The sequence below is a fragment of the Panulirus ornatus genome, chromosome 18 (genome assembly GCF_036320965.1).
Source record: "Panulirus ornatus isolate Po-2019 chromosome 18, ASM3632096v1, whole genome shotgun sequence".
Lineage (NCBI taxonomy): Eukaryota > Metazoa > Arthropoda > Malacostraca > Decapoda > Palinuridae > Panulirus > Panulirus ornatus.
The window spans coordinates 9,092,550-9,119,400 of record NC_092241.1 but is presented as its reverse complement, the minus strand read 5'-3'; the positions used below and the strand labels follow the sequence as shown (position 1 = coordinate 9,119,400).

The 26,851-nt window shown below is 42.0% G+C and overlaps 1 protein-coding gene across 13 annotated transcripts in view; it reads left to right on the top strand.

Moving 5' to 3' along the window:
* LOC139754988 (uncharacterized) overlaps positions 1–23,809 on the top strand; it is a 346,758-nt gene extending 322,949 nt beyond the window's left edge. For all 13 annotated transcript variants that reach the window (XM_071672870.1, XM_071672864.1, XM_071672869.1 and 10 more), the window contains 2 exons: positions 20,340–20,486; positions 20,639–23,809. In XM_071672870.1, coding sequence (XP_071528971.1) covers positions 20,340–20,486; positions 20,639–20,897 — 406 coding nt within the window. In that variant the 3' untranslated portion in view covers positions 20,898–23,809. The remainder of the gene's footprint in view (positions 1–20,339; positions 20,487–20,638) is intronic.
* The last annotated feature ends 3,042 nt before the right edge of the window (positions 23,810–26,851 follow it).

Genomic DNA, 26,851 nt, shown 5'->3' with positions numbered 1-26,851 from the left:
CACTGATTTTTCCCAATCTGATGCTCTGTACACGCCTTCACCCTCTCAATCAATACCCTCCCATATAATTTACCAGGAATACTTAACAAACTTATACCTCTGTAATTTGAGCACTCACTTTTATCCCCTTTGCCTTTGCACAATGGCACTATGCACGCATTCTGCCAATCCTCAGGCACCTCACCATGAATCATACATACATTAAATAATCTTACCAACCAGTCAACTATACAGTCACCCCCTTTTTTAATAAATTCCACTGCAATACTATCCAAACCTGCTGACTTGCCGGCCTTCATCTTCCGCAAAGCTTTTACTACCTCTTCTCTGTTTACCAAATCATTTTCCCTAACCCTCTCACTTTGCACACCACCTCGACCAAAACACCGAGACGCTTCACATGCCCTGGTTCAATCCATTGACATCACGTTGACCCTGGTATACCACATTGTTCAAATTCACTATATTCCTTGCACGCCTTTCACCTTCCTATATGTTCAGGCCCCGATCACTCAAAATCTTTTTCACCCCATCCTTCCATCTCCACTTTGTCCCATTTCTTGTTCCCTCCATCTCTGACACTTATATCCTCTTTGTCAATCTTCCCTCACTCATTCTATTCATGTGACCAAACCATTTTGATACACCCTCTTCTGCTCTCTCAACCACACTCTTTTTCTTACCACACATCTCTCTTACCCTTTCATTACTTACTCGATCAAACCACCTCACACCACATACTGTGTTCAAACATCTCATTTTCAACACATCCACCCTCCTCTACACAACCCTATCTACAGCCTATGACATGCAACCATATAACATTGCTGGAACCACTATTCCTTCAAACATACCTATTTTTACTCTGAGATTACGTTCTCACCTTCCACACATTCTTCAGTGCTCCCTTCCACTCATACATACACACACACACACACACACACACACACACACACACACACACACACACACACACACACACACACATATATATATATATATATATATATATATATATATGGTAAATTAAATGGGAGGGTATTGATTGAGAGGGTGAAGGCATGTACAGAGCATCAGATTGGGGAAGAGCAGTGTGGTTTCAGAAGTGGTAGAGGATGTGTGGATCAGGTGTTTGCTTTGAAGAATGTATGTGAGAAATACTTAGAAAAGCAAATGGATTTGTATGTAGCATTTATGGATCTGGAGAAGGCATATGATAAGAGTTGATAGAGATGCTCTGTGGAAGGTATTAAGAATATATGGTGTGGGAGGAAAGTTGTTAGAAGCTTTGAAAAGTTTTTATCGAGGATGTAAGGCATGTGTACGTGTAGGAAGAGAGGAAAGTGATTGGTTCTCAGTGAATGTAGGTTTGCGGCAGGGGTGTGTGATGTCTCCATGGTTGTTTAATTTGTATATGGATGGGGTTGTTAGGGAGGTAAATGCAAGAGTTTTGGAAAGAGGGGCAAGTATGAAGTCTGTTGGGGATGAGAGAGCTTGGGAAGTGAGTCAGTTGTTGTTCGCTGATGATACAGCGCTGGTGGCTGATTCATGTGAGAAACTGCAGAAGCTGGTGACTGAGTTTGGAAAAGTGTGTGGAAGAAGAAAGTTAAGAGTAAATGTGAATAAGAGCAAGGTTATTAGGTACAGTAGGGTTGAGGGTCAAGTCAATTGGGAGGCGAGTTTGAATGGAGAAAAACTGGAGGAAGTGAAGTGTTTTAGATATCTGGGAGTGGATCTGGCAGTGGATGGAACCATGGAAGCGGAAGTGGATCATAGGGTGGGGGAGGGGGCGAAAATCCTGGGGGCCTTGAAGAATGTGTGGAAGTCGAGAACATTATCTCGGAAAGCAAAAATGGGTATGTTTGAAGGAATAGTGGTTCCAACAATGTTGTATGGTTGCGAGGCGTGGGCTATGGATAGAGTTGTGCGCAGGAGGATGGATGTGCTGGAAATGAGATGTTTGAGGACAATGTGTGGTGTGAGGTGGTTTGATCGAGTGAGTAACGTAAGGGTAAGAGAGATGTGTGGAAATAAAAAGAGCGTGGTTGAGAGAGCAGAAGAGGGTGTTTTGAAGTGGTTTGGGCACATGGAGAGAATGAGTGAGGAAAGATTGACCAAGAGGATATATGTGTCGGAGGTGGAGGGAACAAGGAGAAGAGGGAGACCAAATTGGAGGTGGAAAGATGGAGTGAAAAAGATTTTGTGTGATCGGGGCCTGAACATGCAGGAGGGTGAAAGGAGGGCAAGGAATAGAGTGAATTGGAGCGATGTGGTATACCGGGGTTGACGTGCTGTCAGTGGATTGAAGCAGGGCATGTGAAGCGTCTGGGGTAAACCATGGAAAGCTGTGTAGGTATGTATATTTGCGTGTGTGGACGTAGGTATATACATGTGTATGGGGGGGGGTTGGGCCATTTCTTTCGTCTGTTTCCTTGCGCTACCTCGCAAACGCGGGAGACAGCGACAAAGTATAATAAAATAAAATATATATATATATATATATATATATATATATATATATATATATATATATATATATATATATATATATATATATATTTTTTTTTTTTGGTAAGGTTATTTAATGTATGTATGACTCATGGTGAGGTGCCTGAGGATTGGCAGAATGCGTGCATACTGCCATTGTACAAAGGCAAAGGGGATAAGAGTGAGTGCTCAAATTATATGGGAGGGTATTGATTGAGAGGGTGAAGGCATGTACAGAGCATCAGATTGGGGAAGAGCAGTGTGGTTTCAGAAGTGGTAGAGGATGTGTGGATCAGGTGTTTGCTTTGAAGAATGTATGTGAGAAATACTTAGAAAAGCAAATGGATTTGTATGTAGCATTTATGGATCTGGACAAGGCATATGATAGAGTTGATAGAGATGCTCTGTGGAAGGTATTAAGAATATATGGTGTGGGAGGAAAGTTGTTAGAAGCAGTGAAAAGTTTTTATCGAGGATGTAAGGCACGTGTACGTGTAGGAAGAGAGGAAAGTGATTGGTTCTCAGTGAATGTAGGTTTGCGGCAGGGGTGTGTGATGTCTCCATGGTTGTTTAATTTGTTTATGGATGGGGTTGTTAGGGAGGTAAATGCAAGAGTTTTGGAAAGAGGGGCAAGTATGAAGTCTGTTGGGGATGAGAGAGCTTGGGAAGTGAGTCAGTTGTTGTTCGCTGATGATACAGCGCTGGTGGCTGATTCATGTGAGAAACTGCAGAAGCTGGTGACTGAGTTTGGTAAAGTGTGTGGAAGAAGAAAGTTAAGAGTAAATGTGAATAAGAGCAAGGTTATTAGGTACAGTAGGGTTGAGGGTCAAGTCAATTGGGAGGTGAGTTTGAATGGAGAAAAACTGGAGGAAGTGAAGTGTTTTAGATATCTGGGAGTGGATATATATATATATATATATATATATATATATATATATATATATATATATATATATATATATATATATTTTTTTTTTTTTATACTTTGTCGCTGTCTCCCGCGTTTGCGAGGTAGCGCAAGGAAAGAGACGAAAGAAATGGCCCAACCCCCCCCCCATACACATGTATATACATACGTCCACACACGCAAATATACATACCTACACAGCTTTCCATGGTTTACCCCAGACGCTTCACATGCCTTGATTCAATCCACTGACAGCACGTCAACCCCGGTATACCACATCGCTCCAATTCACTCTATTCCTTGCCCTCCTTTCACCCTCCTGCATGCTCAGGCCCCGATCACACAAAATCTTTTTCACTCCATCTTTCCACCTCCAATTTGGTCTCCCTCTTCTCCTCGTTCCCTCCACCTCCGACACATATATCCTCTTGGTCAATCTTTCCTCACTCATTCTCTCCATGTGCCCAAACCACTTCAAAACACCCTCTTCTGCTCTCTCAACCACGCTCTTTTTATTTCCACACATCTCTCTTACCCTTACATTACTCACTCGATCAAACCACCTCACACCACACATTGTCCTCAAACATCTCATTTCCAGCACATCCATCCTCCTGCGCACAACTCTATCCATAGCCCACGCCTCGCAACCATACAACATTGTTGGAACCACTATTCCTTCAAACATACCCATTTTTGCTTTCCGAGATAATGTTCACGACTTCCACACATTCTTCAAGGCTCCCAGAATTTTCGCTCCCTCCCCCACCCTATGATCCACTTCCGCTTCCATGGTTCCATCCGCTGCCAGATCCACTCCCAGATATCTAAAACACTTCACTTCCTCCAGTTTTTCTCCATTCAAACTCACCTCCCAATTGACTTGACCCTCAACCCTACTGTACCTAATAACCTTGCTCTTATTCACATTTACTCTTAACTTTCTTCTTCCACACACTTTACCAAACTCAGTCACTAGCTTCTGCAGTTTCTCACATGAATCAGCCACCAGCGCTGTATCATCAGCGAACAACAACTGACTCGCTTCCCAAGCTCTCTCATCCCCAACAGACTTCATACTTGCCCCTCTTTCCAAAACTCTTGCATTTACCTCCCTAACAACCCCATCCATAAACAAATTAAACAACCATGGAGACATCACACACCCCTGCCGCAAACCTACATTCACTGAGAACCAATCACTTTCCTCTCTTTCTACACGTACACATGCCTTACATCCTCGATAAAAACTTTTCACTGCTTCTAACAACTTTCCTCCCACACCATATATTCTTAATACCTTCCACAGAGCATCTCTATCAATATATATTTATTTTATTTTTTATTTATTTTGCTTTGGCGCTGTCTCCCGCGTTTGTGAGGTAGCGCAAGGAAACAGACGGAAGAAATGGCCCAACCCACCCCATACACATGTATATACACACACGTCCACACACGCAAATATACATCTCAATGTACACATATATATTACACACACAGACACATACACATATACCCATGCACACAATTCACACTGTCTGCCTTTATTCATTCCCATCGCCACCTTGCTACACATGGAATACCATCCCCCTCCCCCCCTCATGTGTGCGGGGTAGCGCTAGGAAAAGACAACAAAGGCCTCATTCGTTCACACTCAGTCCCTAGCTGTCATGCAATAATGCCCGAAACCACAGCTCCCTTTCCACATCCAGGCCCCACACAACTTTCCATGGTTTACCCCAGACGCTTCACATGCCCTGATTCAATCCACTGACAGCCTGTCAACCCCGGTATACCACATCAATCCAATTCACTCTATTCCTTGCACGCCTTTCACCCTCCTGCATGTTCAGGCCCCGATCACTCAAAAGCAAATGGATTTGTATGTAGCATTTATGGATCTGGAGAAGGCATATGATAGAGTTGATAGAGATGCTCTGTGGAAGGTATTAAGAATATATGGTGTGGGTGGCAAGTTGTTAGAAGCAGTGAAAAGTTTTTATCGAGTATGTAAGGCAAGTGTACGTGTAGGAAGAGAGGAAAGTGATTGGTTCTCAGTGAATGTAGGTTTGCGGCAGGGGTGTGTGATGTCTCCATGGTTGTTTAATTTGTTTATGGATGGGGTTGTTAGGCAGATGAATGCAAGAGTTTTGGAAAGAGGGGCAAAAATGAAGTCTGTTGTGGATGAGAGAGCTTGGGAAGTGAGTCAGTTGTTGTTCGCTGATGATACAGCGCTGGTGGCTGATTCATGTGAGAAACTGCAGAAGCTGGTGACTGAGTTTGGTAAAGTGTGTGAAAGAAGAAAGTTAAGAGTAAATGTGAATAAGAGCAAGGTTATTAGGTACAGTAGGGTTGAGGGTCAAGTCCGTTGGGAGGTAAGTTTGAATTGAGCAAAACTGAAGGAAGTAAAGTGTTTTAGATATCTGGGAGTGGATCTGGCAGCGGATGGAACCATGGAAGCGGAAGTGAATCATAGGGTGGGGGAGGGGGAGAAAATCCTGGGAGCCTTGAAGAATGTGTGGAAGTCGAGAACATTATCTCGGAAAGCAAAAATGGGTATGTTTGAAGGAATAGTGGTTCCAATAATGTTGTATGGTTGCGAGGCGTGGGCTATGGATAGAGTTGTGTGCAGGAGGGTGGATGTGCTGGAAATGAGATGTTTGAGGACAATGTGTGGTGTGAGGTGGTTTGATCGAGTAAGTAATGTAAGGGTAAGAGAGATGTGTGGAAATAAAAAGAGCATGGTTGAGAGAGCAGAAGAGGGTGTTTTGAAATGGTTTGGGCACATGGAGAGAATGAGTGAGGAAAGATTGACCAAGAGGATATATGTGTCGGAGGTGGAGGGAACGAGGAGAAGTGGGAGACCAAATTGGAGGTGGAAAGATGGAGTGATGGAGTGAAAAAGATTTTGAGTGATATATATATATATATTTTTTTTTTTTTTTTTTTATACTTTGTCGCTGTCTCCCGCGTTTGCGAGGTAGCGCAAGGAAACAGACGAAAGAAATGGCCCAACCCTCCCCATACACATGTACATACACACGTCCACACACGCAAATATACATACCTACACAGCTTTCCATGGTTTACCCCGGACGCTTCACATGCCTTGATTCAATCCACTGACAGCACGTCAACCCCTGTATACCACATCGCTCCAACTCACTCTATTCCTTGCCCTCCTTTCACCCTCCTGCATGTTCAGGCCCCGATCACACAAAATCCTTTTCACTCCATCTTTCCACCTCCAATTTGGTCTCCCTCTTCTCCTCGTTCCCTCCACCTCCGACACATATATCCTCTTGGTCAATCTTTCCTCACTCATTCTCTCCATGTGCCCAAACCATTTCAAAACACCCTCTTCTGCTCTCTCAACCACGCTCTTTTTATTTCCACACATCTCTCTTACCCTTACGTTACTTACTCGATCAAACCACCTCACACCACACATTGTCCTCAAACATCTCATTTCCAGCACATCCATCCTCCTGCGCACAACTCTATCCATAGCCCACGCCTCGCAACCATACAACATTGTTGGAACTACTATTCCTTCAAACATACCCATTTTTGCTTTCCGGGATAATGTTCTCGACATCCACACATTTTTCAAGGCTCCCAAAATTTTCGCCCCCTCCCCCACCCTATGATCCACTTCCGCTTCCATGGTTCCATCCGCTGACAGATCCACTCCCAGATATCTAAAACACTTCACTTCCTCCAGTTTTTCTCCATTCAAACTCACCTCCCAATTGACTTGACCCTCAACCCTACTGTACCTAATAACCTTGCTCTTATTCACATTTACTCTTAACTTTCTTCTTCCACACACTTTACCAAACTCCGTCACCAGCTTCTGCAGTTTCTCACATGAATCCGCCACCAGCGCTGTATCATCAGCGAACAACAACTGACTCACTTCCAAAGCTCTCTCATCCCCAACAGACCTCATACTTGCCCCTCTTTCCAAGACTCTTGCATTTACCTCCCTAACAACCCCATCCATAAACAAATTAAACAACCATGGAGACATCACACACCCCTGCCGCAAACCTACATTCACTGAGAACCAATCACTTTCCTCTCTTCCTACACGTACACATGCCTTACATCCTCGATAAAAACTTTTCACTGCTTCTAACAACTTGCCTCCCACACCATATATTCTTAATACCTTCCACAGAGCATCTCTATCAACTCTATCATATGCCTTCTCCAGATCCATAAATGCTACATACAAATCCATTTGCTTTTCTAAATATTTCTCACATACATTCTTCAAAGCAAACACCTGATCCACACATCCTCTCCCACTTCTGAAACCACACTGCTCTTCCCCAATCTGATGCTCTGTACATGCCTTCACCCTCTCAATCAATACCCTCCCATATAATTTACCAGGAATACTCAACAAACTTATACCTCTGTAATTTGAGCACTCACTCTTATCCCCTTTGCCTTTGTACAATGGCACTATGCACGCATTCCGCCAATCCTCAGGCACCTCACCATGAGTCATACATACATTAAATAACCTTACCAACCAGTCAACAATACAGTCACCCCCTTTTTTAATAAATTCCACAGCAATACCATCCAAACCTGCTGCCTTTGGATATATATATATATATATATATATATATATATATATATATATATATATATATATATTTTTTTTTTTTTTTTTTTTTGCCGCTGTCTCCCGCGTTTGCGAGGTAGCGCAAGGAAACAGACAAAAGAAATGGCCCAACCCACCCCCATACACATGTATATACATACGTCCACACATCCAAATATACATACCTACACAGCTTTCCATGGTTTACCCCAGACGCTTCACATGCCTTGATTCAATCCACTGACAGCACGTCAGCCCCGGTATACCACATCGATCCAATTCACTCTATTCCTTGCCCTCCTTTCACCCTCCTGCATGTTCAGGCCCCGATCACACAAAATCTTTTTCACTCCATCTTTCCACCTCCAATTTGGTCTCCCTCTTCTCGTTCCCGCCACCTCCGACACATATATCCTCTTGGTCAATCTTTCCTCACTCATTCTCTCCATTTGCCCAAACCACTTCAAAACACCCTCTTCTGCTCTCTCAACCACGCTCTTTTTATTTCCACACATCTCTCTTACCCTTTCGTTACTCACTCGATCAAACCACCTCACACCACACATTGTCCTCAAACATCTCATTTCCAGCACATCCATCCTCCTACGCACAACTCTATCCATAGTCCACGCCTCGCAACCATACAACATTGTTGGAACCACTATTCCTTCAAACATACCCATTTTTGCTTTCCGAGATAATGTTCTCGACTTCCACACATTCTTCAAGGCTCCCAGAATTTTCGCCCCCTCCCCCACCCTATGATCCACTTCCGCTTCCATGGTTCCATCCGCTGCCAGATCCACTCCCAGATATCTAAAACACTTCACTTCCTCCAGTTTTTCTCCATTCAAACGCACCTCCCAATTGACTTGACCCTCAACCCTACTGTACCTAATAACCTTGCTCTTATTCACATTTACTCTTAACTTTCTTCTTTCACACACTTTACCAAACTCAGTCACCAGCTTCTGCAGTTTCTCACATGAATCAGCCACCAGCGCTCTATCATCAGCGAACAACAACTGACTCACTTCCCAAGCTCTCTCATCCCCAACAGACTTCATACTTGCCCCTCTTTCCAAAACTCTTGCATTCATCTCCCTAACAACCCCATCCATAAACAAATTAAACAACCATGGAGACATCACACACCCCTGCTGCAAACCTACATTCACTGAGAACCAATCACTTTCCTCTCTTTCTACACGTCCACATGCCTTACATCCTCGATAAAAACTTTTCACTGCTTCTAACAACTTGCCTCCCACACCATATATTCTTAATACCTTCCACAGAGCATCTCTATCAACTCTATCATATGCCTTCTCCAGATCCATAAATGCTACATACAAATCCATTTGCTTATCTAAGTATTTCTCACATACATTCTTCAAAGCAAACACCTGATCCACACATCCTCTACCACTTCTGAAACCACACTGCTCTTCCCCAATCTGATGCTCTGTACATGCCTTCACCCTCTCAATCAATACCCTCCCATATATATATATATATATATATATTTATTTTTTATTTTATTTTTTTTTTTTTTTTTGTCACTGTCTCCCGCCTTTGCGAGGTAGCGCAAGGAAACAGACGAAAGAAATGGCCCAACCCACCCCCATACACATGCCTTGATTCAATCCACTGACAGCACGTCAACCCCGGTATACCACATCGCTCCAATTCACTCTATTCTTTGCCCTCCTTTCACCCTCCTGCATGTTCAGGACCCGATCACACAAAATCTTTTTCACTCCATCTTTCCACCTCCAATTTGGTATCCCTCTTCTCCTCGTTCCCTCCACCTCCGACACATATATCCTCTTGGTCAATCTTTCCTCACTCATTCTCTCCATGTGACCAAACCATTTCAAAACACCCTCTTCTGCTCTCTCAACCACGCTCTTTTTATTTCCACACATCTCTCTTACCCTTACGTTACTTACTCGATCAAACCACCTCACACCACACATTGTCCTCAAACATCTCATTTCCAGCACATCCATCCTCCTGCGCACAACTCTATCCATAGTCCACGCCTCGCAACCATACAACATTGTTGGAACCACTATTCCTTCAAACATACCCATTTTTGCTTTCCGAGATAATGTTCTCGACTTCCACACATTCTTCAAGGCTCCCAGAATTTTCGCCCCCTCCCCCACCCTATGATCCACTTCCGCTTCCATGGTTCCATCCGCTGCCAGATCCACTCCCAGATATCTAAAACACTTCACTTCCTCCAGTTTTTCTCCATTCAAACTCACCTCCCAATTGAATTGACCCTCAACCCTACTGTACCTAATAACCTTGCTCATATTCACATTTACTCTTAACTTTCTTCTTTCACACACTTTACCAAACTCAGTCACCAGCTTCTGCAGTTTCTCTCATGAATCAGCCACCAGCGCTGTATCATCAGCGAACAACAACTGACTCACTTCCCAAGCTCTCATCCCCAACAGACTTCATACTTGCCCCTCTTTCCAAAACTCTTGCATTCACCTCCCTAACAACCCCATCCATAAACAAATTAAACAACCATGGAGACATCACACACCCCTGCCGCAAACCTACATTCACTGAGAACCAATCACTTTCCTCTCTTCCTACACGTACACATGCCTTACATCCTCGATAAAAACTTTTCACTGCTTCTAACAACTTGCCTCCCACACCATATATTCTTAATACCTTCCACAGAGCATCTCTATCAACTCTATCATATGCCTTCTAGATCCATAAACATACAAATCCATTTGCTTTTCTAAGTATTTCTCACATACATTCTTCAAAGCAAACACCTGATCCACACATCCTCTACCACTTCTGAAACCACACTGCTCTTCCCCAATCTGATGCTCTGTACATGAACGCCCATTCACGCACATATACATACATATACATGTACATACTTATACATATCAACTTGTACTTGCTTGCCTTCATCCATTCCTGATGCCACCCCGCCCCGCAGGAATCAGCATTGCTACCCCTTCTTTAATAAGGTAGTGCCAGGAAAACAGACAAAAAAGGGCACCTTCATTCTCACTCAGTCTCTAGCTGTCATGTGTAATGCACCGAATTGCTCCTTATACATAGCCACTCCCCACGGACCTTTCCATGGTTTACCCCAGACATTTCACATTCCCTGGTTCAGTCCCTTGACAGCACGTCATCCCTGATATACCACATTGTTCTAATTCTTTCTATTCCTTGCACGCCTTTCACCCTTCTGTATGTTTGGGCCCTGATCACTCAAAATCTTTTTCACTCCATCCTTTAACCTCCGATTTGGTCTCTTGCTTCTCCTTGTTCCTTCCACCTCTTACACATATATCCTCTTTGTCAATCTTTCCTCGCTCATTCTTTCCGTATGTCCAAACTATTTCAGCACACCCTCTTTGGCTTTTTCAACCACACACTTTTTATTTCCACACATCTCTCTTATCCTTTCATTACTTAATCATACTTTTTCTTTCTTTTCTTGGGCAGAATAGGTAAGATCTTATCTCTTTGGTAAGCTCAGTTTCCATAACTCCAACAACATTAGCTACACTTTCCCTTTTATGATCCTTTTATTGCAGCTCTTTATCACTAAGTTATTGATCCATCAACATTTGAATACAATGCTTTCAGTCTGAAATTACCATTTTCTAACACTTTTGCCTTCTCTGATGCAGTGCTGGTGGGGCAGGTCTGTCTTCTTGCCTTGCATGACATCTCAACTATTTTGTCTTCTGACCATACTCTTTGCTTTTGTCCCTCTTTTCGGTGATTTATAGCATTTGATGTATATCCTGTGGAATTCCATCCTGCCTTTAAGCTCCTTAGCTTTCATAAGTGCTTTTTGGCTTGATGACTCCAAATAGACTGTAACCGTAACTTGTAATCCTCAAACATCTTGGTTATAACCACTTATTCTTGATTTTTCTTTCACAGGGAAATTGCACCTGGCAATCTCTTGACCTTCAACAAACTTTCAAATGTGCATTTCATCCTTCTTTCCCCTTTTATCTTAATCTGGTATATGACCTTTCAAAACAAAATGTATCATTAATTTGTATTTGTCAACCTCCTGCTTTACTAATCTTTCAAATTTCAGTTATATCCTCCAGTGCAGAAGTGCCAACCTTTGTGTCTGACTCAAATGTGCATTTCATCCTCCTTTCCCCTTGTATCTTAATCTGGTGTATGACCTTCTTTCAAAACAAGATGTATCATTAATTTATATTTGTCAACCTCCTGCTTTACTAATCTCAATATTCAGTTATATCCTCCAGTGCAGAAGTGCCAACCTCTGTGTCTGATCTTTTAGCTAGCAAGCCCTGGCATTTTATGCTCCATGCTTTCCTGAACTTCCTAGTAACTAGCCCATAGATCTTCTTGATTGCTTTGTCTCTAACTGTGCATTTTATTTTCAACCACTTAATTTTTTTTGTGTCAGTGTGTATTCACTTTTTTTTTTCCTGTTTACCTCTGTTTGGGGAAGAGCAGTGCGGTTTCAGAAGTGGTAGAGGATGTGTGGATCAGGTGTTTGCTTTGAAGAATGTATGTGAGAAATACTTAGAAAAGCAAATGGATTTGTATGTAGCATTTATGGATCTGGAGAAGGCATATGATAGAGTTGATAGAGATGCTCTGTGGAAGGTATTAAGAATATATGGTGTGGGAGGCAAGTTGTTAGAAGCAGTGAAAAGTTTTTATCGAGGATGTAAGGCATGTGTACGTGTAGGAAGAGAGGAAAGTGATTGGTTCTCAGTGAATGTAGGTTTGCGGCAGGGGTGTGTGATGTCTCCATGGTTGTTTAATTTGTTTATGGATGGGGTTGTAAAGGAGGTAAATGCAAGAGTCCTGGAAAGAGGGGCAAGTATGAAGTCTGTTGGGGATGAGAGAGCTTGGGAAGTGAGTCAATTGTTGTTCGCTGATGATACAGCGCTGGTGGCTGATTCATGTGAGAAACTGCAGAAGCTGGTGACTGAGTTTGGTAAAGTGTGTGGAAGAAGAAAGTTGAGAGTAAATGTGAATAAGAGCAAGGTTATTAGGTACAGTAGGGGTGAGGGTCAAGTCAATTGGGAGGTGAGTTTGAATGGAGAAAAACTGGAGGAAGTGAAGTGTTTTAGATATCTGGGAGTGGATCTGTCAGCGGATGGAACCATGGAAGCGGAAGTGGATCATAGGGTGGGGGAGGGGGCAAAAATTTTGGGAGCCTTGAAAAATGTGTAGAAGTCGAGAACATTATCTCGGAAAGCAAAAATGGGTATGTTTGAGGGAATAGTGGTTCCAACAATGCTGTATGGTTGCGAGGCGTGGGCTATGGATAGAGATGTGCGCAGGAGGATGGATGTGCTGGAAATGAGATGTTTGAGGACAATGTGTGGTGTGAGGTGGTTTGATCGAGTAAGTAACGTAAGGGTAAGAGAGATGTGTGGAAATAAAAAGAGCGTGGTCGAGAGAGCAGAAGAGGGTGTTTTGAAATGGTTTGGGCACATGGAGAGAATGAGTGAGGAGAGATTGACCAAGAGGATATATGTGTCGGAGGTGGAGGGAACGAGGAGAAGAGGGAGACCAAATTGGAGGTGGAAGGATGGAGTGAAAAAGATTTTGTGTGATCGGGGCCTGAACATGCAGGGGGGTGAAAGGAGGGCAAGGAATAGAGTGATTGGAGCGATGTGGTATACCGGGGTTGACGTGCTGTCAGTGGATTGAATCAAGGCATGTGAAGCGTCTGGGGTAAACCATGGAAAGCTGTGTAGGTATGTATATTTGCGTGTGTGGACGTATGTATATACATGTGTATGGGGGGGGGGCCATTTCTTTTGTCTGTTTCCTTGCGCTACCTTGCAAACGCGGGAGACAGCGACAAAGTATAATAAAAAAAAAAAACCTCTGTTTGTATGATCCTGGGTCTGTATTCCTCTCCATCATTTTTCATGCTCTGCATCTGTTAATCTTCTGCCAGAATTGCTTCTCGTTAGCTTCCGTTAATCCTTTTCACTGTCAGAACAGCTGCTGATATTACTCCCTTTTACATTTCTGTGCCTTTTATTTTTATCAAATCCTATATGTGCGGTGGTCCTTTATTCAAGCTGAACAGCTGCTGAAATTGCTTCTGCATTTCCAGTGCTGATCTTCTGTATATGTTTTAGCCTTTTTCACTGACTGAACAGCCACTTGGATATGCAGAAAAGACCCATCAGACTTTGTTTGCTTAATGGCTTCACCTTTCCTCTAGTGTTGTATCTCCCCTCTACCACACTGTATTTCTTCTCTCATCTCACGACTCCCTTCATGAGCCTTGAAATGTTTCCTCAATTCTTTTACCTTGAGCTCCAGTTGTGCTACCTATCTGGTCTTGCTCCTTAACAGATACCCATAACATCCCAAATATTTGTGTGCTTGTATATTGGCAATACAAGGGTTCCCCACATGGGGCCCAACACATTTCGTTTCCATTGTGTGCCAACACATAGGGACCAAATGGAATCTAGGTGTGCTCCACCATCACCATGGAAACTTTCCTACACACACACCCAGGTTGTTAGCTAGCTACCTTTAGGTCTAAAACTGTTCCATGAGGTGATCTTTATGGGAGAGATTTGGATTATTATTTATTTATTTATTTATTTTGCTTTGTCGCTGTCTCCTGCGTTAGCGAGGTAGCGCAAGGAAACAGACGAAAGAAAGGCCCAACCCACCCACGTACACATGTATATACATACACGTCCACACCACACCACATATACATACCTCTACATCTCAGTGTATACATATATATACACACACAGACATATACATATATACCCATGTACATAATTCATACTGTCTGCCTTTATTCATTCCCATCGCCACCCCGCCACACATGGAATAACAACACCCTCCCCCTCATGTGTGCGAGGTAGCGCTAGGAAAAGACAACAAAGGACCCATTCGTTCACTCTCAGTCTCTAGCTGTCATGTAATAATGCTCCGAAACCACAGCTCCCTTTCCACATCTGGGCCCCACAGAACTTTCCATGGTTTACTCCAGACGCTTCACATGCCCTGGTTCAATCCATTGACAGCACGTCGACCCCGGTATACCACATCGTTCCAATTCACTCTAACTATTCCTTGTACACTTTTCACCCTCCTGCATGTTCAGGCCCCAATCACTCAAAATCTTTTTCACTCCATCTTTCCACCTCCAATTTGGCCTCCCACTTCTCCTCATTCCCTCCACCTCTGACACATATATCCTCTTGGTCAATCTTTCCTCACCCATTCTCTCCATGTGACCAAACCATTTAAAAACACCCTCTTCTGCTCTCTCAACCACACTCTTTTTATTACCACACATCTCTCTTACCCTACTATTACTTACTCGATCAAACCACCTCACACCATATATTGTCCACAAACATCTCATTTCCAGCACATCCGCCCTCCTGCACACAACTCTATTCATAGCCCATGCCTCACAACCATACAACATTGTTAGAACCACTATTCCTTCAAACATACCCATTTTTGCTTTCCAAGATAATGTTTTCGACTTCCACACATTCTTCAAGGCTCCCAGAATTTTCTCCCCCTCCCCCACCCTATGATTCACTTCCATTTCCATGGTTCCATCTGCTGCCAAATCCACTCCCAGATATCTAAAACACTTCACTTCCTCCAGTTTTTCTCCATTCAAACTTACCTTCTAATTTACTTGACCCTCAACCCTATTGTACGTAATAACCTTACCCTTATTCACATTTACTCTCAACTTTCTTATTTCACACACTTTACCAAACTCAGTCACTAGCTTCTGCAGTTTCTCACATGAATCAGCCACCAGCGCTGTATCATCAGCGAACAACAACTGACTCACTTCCCAAGCTCTCTCATCCACAACAGACTGCATACTCGCCCCTCTTTCCAAAACTCTTGCATTCACCTCCCTAACAACCCCATCCATAAACAAATTAAACAACCATGGAGACATCACACACCCCTGCCGCAAACCTACATTCACTGAGAACCAATCACTTTCCTCTCTTCCTACACGTACACATGCCTTACATCCTCGATAAAAACTTTTCACTGCTTCTAACAACTTGCCTCCCACACCATATATTCTTAATACCTTCCCCAGAGCATCTCTATCAACTCTATCATATGCCTTCTCCAGATCCATAAATACTACATACAAATCCATTTGCTTTTCTAAGTATTTCTCACATACATTCTTCAAAGCAAACATCTGATCCACACATCCTCTACCACTTCTGAAACCACACAGCTCTTCCCCAGTCTGATGCTCTGTACATGCCTTCACCCTCTCAATCAATACCCTCCCATATAATTTACCAGGAATACTCAACAAACTTATACCTCTGTAATTTGAGCACTCACTCTTATCCCCTTTGCCTTTGTACAATGGCACTATGCAAGCATTCCGCCAATCCTCAAGCACCTCACCATGAATCATACATACATTAAGTAACCTTACCAGCCAGTCAACAATAGTCACCCCCTTTTTTTAATAAATTCCACTGCAATACCATCCAAACCAGCTGCCTTGTTGGCTTTCATCTTCCGCAAAGCTTTTACTACCTCTTCACTGTTTACCAAATCATTTTCCCTCACCCTCTCACTTTGCACACCACCTCGACCAAAACACCCTATATCAGCCACTCTATCATCAAACACATTCAACAAACCTTCAAAATACTCACTCCATCTCCTTCTCACATCACCACTACTTGTTTTCACCTCCCCATTAGCCCCCTTCACTGAAGTTCCCATTTGTTCCCTTGCCTTACGCACTTTATTTACCTCCTTCCAAAACATCTTTTTATTCTCCCTAAAATTTAATGATACTCTTTCACCCCAACTCTCATTTGCCCTCTTTTTCACCTCTTGCACCTTTCTCTTGACCTCCTGCCTCTTTCTTTTATACATCCCCCACTCATTTGCATTATTTCCCTGCAAAAATTGTCCAAATGCCTCTCTCTTCTCTCACTAATAATCTTACTTCTTCATCCCACCACTCACTACCCTTTCTAATCTGCCCACCTCCCATGTTTCTCATGCCACAAGCATCTTTTGCGGAAACCATCACTGCTTCCCTAAATACATCCCATTCCTCTCCCACTCCCCTTACGTCCTTTGTTCTCACCTTTTTCCATTCTGTATTCAGTTTCTCCTGGTACTTCCTCACACAGGTCTCCTTCCCAAGCTCACTTACTCTCACCACTCTCTTCACCCCAACATTCTCTCTTCTTTTCTGAAAACCTCTACAAATCTTCACCTTTGCCTCCACAAGAAAATGATCAGACATCCCTCCAGTTGCACCTCTCAGCACATTAACATCCAAAAATCTCTCTTTCGCGCGCCTATCAATTAACACGTAATCCAATATCAATTAACACGTAATCCAATAACATTCTCTGGCCATCTCTCCTACTTACATACTTATGTATACTTATGTATATCTCTCTTTTTAAACCAGGTATTCCCAATCACCAGTCCTTTTTCAGCACATAAATCTACAAGCTCTTCACCATTTCCATTTACAACACTGAACACCCCATATATACCAATTATTCCCTCAACTGCCACATTACTCACCTTTGCATTCAAATCACCCATCACTATAACCCAGTCTTGTGCATCAAAACCACTAACACACTCATTCAGCTGCTCCCAAAACACTTGTCTCTCATGATCTTTCTTCTCATGCCCAAGTGCATATGCACCAATAATCACCCATCCCTCTCCATCAACTTTCAGTTTTACCCATATCAATCTAGAGTTTACTTTCTTACACTCTCACATAATTATTATTTATTCTAATTATTTTTCAATATCATTATTAAGATAATTTCACCAGCAGTTTCTGCTACACATTGGACAGTTCTAGAATGTAAAGTTTTTCATGGATTGACAAAAGATACTCTCTCATAAAGTAGGTCAGTTAACACACATATAGCTTAAAAGAAATAAAAAGAGAAGAGAAGCTAGCTTATATTCTTACCTGTTTAATAAAAGTACATTTTGTAAATCTTTATCCCTCCTTTCATGTTTGATGGGTCTTCCTTTAAAGCTGTTTGCATCATAGAGAGAGCATATCTGGCATAAAAGTGTGTTGGGTAAATCTTTATCTTTCCAGTAATGGTTTGATAGTCTTGTTATGATGCCTTTTGCATCATAGAAATAGAGTATCTGGCTATGAAACTCTTCCCTTCTGAATCTCATTCATCTCACATTTTTGGTTAGAACCATTGCAAAGTTTTTCATAGAGTAAAAAAAAAGGTTTCAAAATGAGGAAATATGTTCTGTTGACTCATTTAATTGATAGTATTTCTGATTCTTAAGAAAGAAAAAAAATGAAATTCAGCTTTTCCTGCTAGAGCGATTTATGGTTAGTTCTCAAGATAAAAAGGCCATCCTTTTCACCACTTCTTTTTCCTCCTTCCCATTTGTCACCAGTGCCGTTGCCTATATTTTTCTTGTACAAAAGTTCTTGTACAAAGTTTTTTTTAGTACTCTTTCAGTTAGAAAAGGGTAAGGGTAAGTCCTGAGAGTACACTTCCTAATGTCCTAAATGGGTATGTCTTTGAAGTAGCTCTGATCTTTGCCTATCTATTTAGTCTGTTTAAAACAAATTTCCATCTGCCTAAGTGTGGCCCATCCCTAAGGAAGGGAAAACCATTACAAACCTCACAATTACCATATGGCTCTCTTTTATATGCACAAAATCTTTGAATCTTCTTAATTCTCAAACATTTAGAAAATTATCACCATCATGGCTTTTCACTCTATAGTCTAACGGTAAACTCTTTTGTGATTCATATCTGGTTCTCCTCTCTCTCTCTCTCTCTCTTTTGAGATTTTGGTAAATATTTTGTTTCAGCCCTTGATATCTTTAAATCATTTGACAGGACACAACATAACTTCTGTTCCCTGGGTTTTCAGCTTCTCTTTCTTTCTAGTCTTTCCATTGCCTTAATTACTGTTGAAGCAACTTCTTCATAGTATCCACATCGATGATTCCACATTACAAATTTGAATTAATTTTTCTTCTCTGATTTCTTGCACTGGACATTTCTCACTTTGTTGCAAAATGGGAAAGCAGTAATGTAGAAAAATTTAAGTGCAGAAATGCAACTTTTAACATTTCTAAATCTCACTCATTTTCTACCATTGAATTAATATGTTGTTCATTCCTGTTGGGCTCTCTCATACCTTCAAGATCTCATTTGTTCATGTCTAGAGTGGCTCATCTTCCATGTCTCTCGTTAGCCAGAGTGGAATTAAAAGCCTTCCCCTTATTAACTTCAGTTATTGCATCTCTTCAACCAATACCTTTCCATCCACAATGATGTTGCAGTCCTGATTCCGATCTTCAGGTATCATTTTGGCCACTGCTCCCAAGAGTTATTTGCATGAGTCAAACAATATGGCCTAAATCCATGGCACATGACTAGCTGATGCTCCTATAGTTTCTGTGTAGATACTATCCACATGAAGGTTGAATGTTACGATACCTCCTCCTTTCCTTGATCAAGCAAAGCTGTGAAATTCTCTTCTCTTTGTCTTCCCCTTTATTTGTAACCTTTTCAACTTTAAGGGGAAATCAACAAACTCCTGAGGAGCTGTAAATAACTTCTATGGCTATGATTCTTTTATAACAAGTATTTGAATTGGTACTTTGTGTTCATCCTTAGGTGAATTAGTTATCAACCCGAAAGGATATGCAGTCAGAGGAATTTGAAAAAAGTGGGAGAAATGAATCCCAAGCCTTGAGGCTAGGATGCCATAAAAAAGGGGAGGAATTGTGTCCTAGTGAATGGTTCAAGAAAATGAATGTAGAAAGGATGACTAAGTGTACTGTACTTGAGGCACCTACTTCATAAGACCACAAAGGTAAAATGAAATGACTGTGTAAAGTAATTTGTGAGCAGTGTTATAGTTTGGAAAAGTGTACATAGATAATAAAAAGATTCTCCACAAAGTTCCCAGTGGTACAGTGGGAAAAGGCAGACTTTTCCTCCTTTCCACAGTAACATGAGAGGTAGGAATTTTAGCAAATTTAATACTGGAGTTGTATTAGTGAATTAAACATGTTTTGCTCAGCAGTATTTTCTGCTTCACTTTCAGTTTACAGTTGATTTTTCTGTCCTCTAATGATAAAAATACATGAATTAAATTTTTTATAATTTTTCCTTTAAGAAATGTAAAAAAAAAGTCACTTCTTCAGCATCTAAAAGGAAAGTGTATTTCCATTTCCCCTTTCCGAGATATATATTTTTGATGCAACCATAATGTGTAACTTTTTTTTAATTGCAGGTGTCCTGAGTATGGGTTGTCAGTATGTGAGAGCATATCAGACCTAGTATTCCCAATGGTGGGTAAGTCGGCCCTCACCAACACCACTGTCACAATTGTACAATCATTTCCTGACCTTGTCCAACCAGTGTTCTTCAGAAAATGCAGGTTAGGTTATTACCATAACTGTTTTCAATTTTGGTATACAGACTACTTGAAATTATTATGAAAATATCCATTTAATGTAGTTTAAGGTGTAAATGAATGTTTATTTTTTCTACTACATTTGATAAGTAAACTTCATGTGTTCCACTTGGCAGGACTCATCAAGCACAGGTGATACATGGGTACTGCATACAAGAATACCTTCCTATTAGCTTTTATGTGTCACCTCCCTACCCAGGAGCTGTGTTAGCTCAGGACTTCATAATGGTGGAATCTGGTTGTCATGTAAAGGCAGATGTGACGCATCACAAGTGGAAAACCCAGGCTAGAGATATATCGCGTCATGACAATTCCACAAACAAGGTTTATGGAAATGTTGAAAGAATGCGAGAGAGTGATAGAAGATTGTTTTAAAACTTAAAGGCAGTTGACTTCAAATGAGGCTTACATATTGGGAGTGGTTGACTTAATGTAAAAACATTCTCAGAATGGCTGCCATTGCCTCAAGGCAAAATATTTTGCTGTTAATATTTGTACTGACATACCACGCATTATTCCAGGTTGAAACTGTTTCTGTATACTGCTCAGAAATGTATAAATGTCATATTTTCTGTACAAGATCTGCACCATCATTTTATTATTTTATATTTATTATACTTTGTCGCTGTTTACCGCATTAGCAAGGTAGCGCAAGGAAACAGACGAAAGAATGGCCCAACCCACCCACATACATATGTATATACATACACAGACATATACATATATACACATGTGCATAATCCGTACTTGCTGCCTTCATTCATTCCTGTCACCACCCCACCACACATGAAATTACAACCCCCTCCCCCCGCATGCATGCGAGTCAGCGCTAGGAAAAGACAACAAAGGCCATAATCGTTTACACTAAGTCTCTCGCTGTCATGTATAATGCATCGAAACCACTGCTCCCTTTCCACGTCCAGGCCCCACAAAACTTTCCATGGTTTACCCCAGACGCTTCACATGCCCTGGTTCAATCCATTGACAGCACGTCAACCCCAGTATACCAGATCGTTCCAATTTATTCTATTCCTTGCAAGCCTTTCAAAACTTCTGCATGTTCAGGCCCTGATCGCTCAAAATCTTTTTCACTCCATCCTTCCACCTCCAATTTGGTCTCCCACTTCTCGTTCCCTCCACCTCTGACACATACATCCTCTTTGTCAATCTTTCCTCACTCATTCTCTCCATGTGACCAAACCATTTCAAAACACCCTCTTCTGCTCTCTCAACCACACTTTTTTTATTACCATACATCTCTCTTACCCTTTCATTACTTACTCGATCAAACAACCTCACACCACATATTGTCCTCAATCATCTCATTTCTAACACATCCACCGTCCTCCTTACAACTCTATCTATAGCCCATGCCATGCAACCATATAACATTGTTGGAACCACTATTCCTTCAAACATAGCCATTTTTGCTTTCCGAGATAATGTTCTCGCCTTCCACACATTTTTCAGTGCTCCCAGAACTTTCGCCATTTCCCCTACCCTGTGACTCACTTCCGTTTCTATGGTTCCATCTGCTGCCAAATCCACTCCCAGATATCTAAAAGAATTCACTTCCTCCAGTTTTTTCCATTCAAACTTACCTCCCAACTGACTTGTCCCTCAACCCTACTGTACCTAATAACCTTGCTCTTATTCACATTTACTCTCAGCTTTCTTCTTTCACACACTTTACCAAACTCAGTCACCAGCTTCTGCAGTTTCTCACCTGAATCAGCCAGCGCTGTATCATCAGAACAACAACTGACTCACTTCCCAAACTCTCTCATCCACAACAGACTGCATACTTGCCCCACTCTCCAAAACTCTTGCATTCACCTCCCTAACAATCCCATCCATAAACAAATTAAACAACCATGGAGACATCACGCACCCCTGCTGCCAACCGACATTCACTGAGAACCAATCACTTTCTTCTCTTCCTACTCGTACACATGCCTTACATCCTCGATAAAAACTTTTCACTGCTTCTAACAACTTGCCTCCCACCCCATATATTCTTAATACCTTCCACAGAGCATCTTTAGCAACTCTATCATATGCTTTCTCCAAATCCATTTGCTTTTCTAAGTATTTCTCACGAACATTTTTCAAAGCAAACACCTGATCCACACATCCTGTACCACTTCTGAAACCACACTGCTCTTCCCCAATCTGATGCTCTGTACATGCTTTCACCCTCTCAATCAATACCCTCCCATATAGTTTCCCAGGAAAACTCAGCAAATTTATACCTCTGTAATTTGACCACTCACCTTTATCCCCTTTGCCTTTGTACAATGGCACTATGCATGCATGTCAATCCTCAGGCACCTCACCATGAGTCATTATTTATTTTTTATTTATTTTGCTTTGTCGCTGTCTCCCGTGTTAGCGAGGTAGCGCAAGGAAACAGACGAAAGAATGGCCCAACCCACCACATATACATGTATATACATACACGTCCACACACGCAAATATACATACCTATACATCTCAATGTAAACATATATATACACACACAGACATATACATATATACACATGTACATAATTCATACTATCTGCCTTTATTTGTTCCCATCGCCACCTCGCCACACATTAAATAACAACCCCCTCCCCCCTCATGTGTGCGAGGTAGCGCTAGGAAAAGACACCAAAGGCCCCATTCGTTCACACTCAGTCTCTAGCTGTCATGTAATAATGCATGAAAACCACAGCTCCCTTTCCACATCCAGGCCCCACACAACTTTCCATGGTTTACCCCAAACGCTTCACATGCCCTGGTTCAATCCATTGACAGCACGTCGACCCCGGTATACCAAATCATTCCAATTCACTCTATTCCTTGCATACCTTTCACCCTCCTGCATGTTCAGGCCCCGATCACTCAAAATCTTTTTGACTCCATCTTTCCACCTCCAATTTGGTCTCCCACTTCTCCTCGTTCCCTCCACCTCTGACACATATATCCTCTTGGTCAATCTTTCCTCACTCATTCTCTCCATGTGACCAAACCATTTCAAAACACCCTCTTTTGCTCTCTCAACCACACTCTTTTTATTTCCACACATCTCTCTTACCCTTACATTACTTACTCGATCAAACCACCTCACACCACATATTGTCCTCAAACATCTCATTTCCAGCACATCCACACTCCTGCGCACAACTCTATCCATAGCCCACGCCTCGCAATCATACAACATTGTTGGAACCACTATTCCTTCAAACATACCCATTTTTGCTTTCCGAGATAATGTTCTCGACCTTCCAAACATTCTTCAAGGCTCCCAGAATTTTCGCCCCCTCCCCCACCCTATGATTCACTTCCGCTTCCATGGTTCCTTCCGCTGCCAGATCCACTCCCAGATATCTAAAACACTTCACTTCCTCCAGTTTTTCTCCATTCAAACTTACCTCCCAATTGACTTGACCCTCAACCCTACTGTACCTAATAACCTTGCTCTTATTCACATTTACCCTTAACTTTCTTCTTTCACACACTTTACCAAACTCAGTCACCAGCTTCTGCAGTTTCTTACATGAATCAGCCACCAGCGCTGTATCATCAGCGAACAACAACTGACTCACTTCCCAAGCTCACTCATCCACAACAGACAGCATACTTGCCCCTCTTTCCAAAACTCTTGCATTCACCTCCCTAACAACCCCATCCATAAACAAATTAAACAACCATGGAGACATCACACACCCCCTGTTTTGCCTGACTCTTGTCCCAAACCACTCTTCCCCTTTACCCTTGAGCTTCGTTTCACTCAGAGCCAAACCATCCAGGTTCCTTTCCGCAAACATACGCTTCAAAACAGGATTACATAACCATACACAAGGACACACACACACGCGTTATATACACGAACATGTGGGCACACGCAAACCTACATTCACTGAGAACCAATCACTTTCCTCTCTTCCTACACGTACACATGCCTTACATCCTTGATAAAAACTTTTCACTGCTTCTAACAACTTGCCTCCCACACCATATATTCTTAAAACCTTCTATCAACTCTATCATATGCCTTCTCCAGATCCATAAATGCTACATACAAATTCATTTGTCTTTCTAAGTATTTCTCACATACATTCTTCAAAGCAAACACCTGATCCACACATCCTCTACCACTTCTGAAACCACACTGCTCTTCCCCAATCTGATGCTCTGTACATGCCTTCACCCTCTCAATCAATACTCTCCCATATAATTTACCAGGAATACTCAACAAACTTATACCTCTGTAATTTGAGCACTCACTCTTATCCCCTTTGCCTTTGTACAATGGCACTATGCAAGCATTCCGCCAATCCTCAGGCACCTCACCATGAATCATACATGCATTAAATAACCTTACCAACCAGTCAACAATACAGTCACCCCCTTTTTTAATAAATTCCACTGCAGTACCATCCAAACCTGCTGCCTTGCCGGCTTTCATCTTCCGTAAAGCTTTTTCTACCTCTTCTCGATTTACCAAATCATTTTCCCTAACCCTCTCACTTTGCACACCACCTCGACCAAAACACCCTATATCTGCCACTCTCTCATCAAACACATTCAACAAACCTTCAAAATACTCACTCCATCTTCTCACATCACTACTACTTATCATCATCTCCCCATTAGCCCCCTTCACTGAAGTTCCCATTTGCTCCCTTGTCTTACGCACTTTATTTACCTCTTTCCAAAACATCTTTTTATTCTCCCTGAAATTTAATGATACTCTCTCATCCCAACTCTCATTTGCCCTCTTTTTCACCTCTTGCACCTTTCTCTTGACCTCCTGCCTCTTTCTTTTATACCTCTCCCACTCATTTGCATTTTTTCCCTGCAAAAATCGTCCAAATGCCTCTCTCTTCTCTTTCACTAATAATCTTACTTCTTCATCCCACCACTCACTACCTTTTCTAATCAACCCACCTCCCATGCTTCTCATGCCACAAGCATCTTTTGCGCAAGCCATCACTGCTTCCCCTAAATACATCCCATTCCTCCCCCACTCCCCTTACCTTCTTTGTTCTCACCTTTTTCCATTCTGTACTCAGTCTCTCTTGGTACTTCCTCACACAAGTCTCCTTCCCAAGCTCACTTACTCTCACTACTCTCTTCACCCCAACATTCTCTCTTCTTTTCTGAAAACCCCCACAAATCTTTACCTTCGCTTCCACAAGATAATGATCAGACATCCCTCCAGTTGCACCTCTCAGCACATTAACATCCAAAAGTCTCTCTTTCGTGCGTCTATCAATTAACACGTAATCCAATAACGCTCTCTGGCCATCTCTCCTACTTACATACGTATACTTATGTATATCTCGCTTTTTATACAAGGTATTCCCAATCACCAGTCCTTTTTCAGCACATAAATCTACAAGCTCTTCACCATTTCCATTTACAACACTGAACACTCCATGTATACCAATTATTCCCTCAACTGCCACATTACTCACCTTTGCATTCAAATCACCCATCACTATAACCCGGTCTTGTGCATCAAAACCACTAACACACTCATTCAGCTGCTCCCAAAACACTTGCCTCTCATGATCTTTCTTCTCATGCCCAGGTGCATATGCACCAATAATCACCCATCTCTCTCCATCAACTTTCAGTTTTACCCATATCAATCTAGAATTTACTTTCTTACACTCTATCACATACTCCCACAACTCCTGATTCAGGAGTAGTGCTACTCCTTCCCTTGCTCTTGTCCTCTCACTAACCCCTGACTTTACTCCCAAGACATTCCCAAACCACTCTTCCCCTTTACCCTTGAGCTTCGTTTCACTCAGAACCAAAACATCCATGTTCCTTTCCTCAAACATACTACCTATCTCTCCTTTTTTCTCATCTTGTTTACATCCACACACATTTAGACACCCCAATCTGAGCCTTTGAGGAGGATGAGCCCTCCTTGCGTGACTCCTTCTTCTGTTTCCCCTTTTAGAAAGTCATACATATATTAAATATCCTTACCAACCAGTCAACAACATAGTCACCCCCTGTTTTTAATAAATTCCACTGTAATACCATCCAAACCAGCTGCCTTGCTGGCTTTCATCTTCCACAAAGCTTTTACTATCTCTTCTGTTTACCAAATCATTCTCCCTAACCCTCTCACTTCACACACCACCCAGTCTGCCACTCTATCATCTAACACATTCAACAAACCTTCAAAATACTCACTCCATCTCCTTCTCACATCACCACTACTTGTTATTACCTCCCCCTTAGCCCCCTTCACCGATGTTCCCATTTGTTCTCTAGTCTTAAGACAAATGCACTTTATTTATCTTCTTCCAAAACATCTTTTT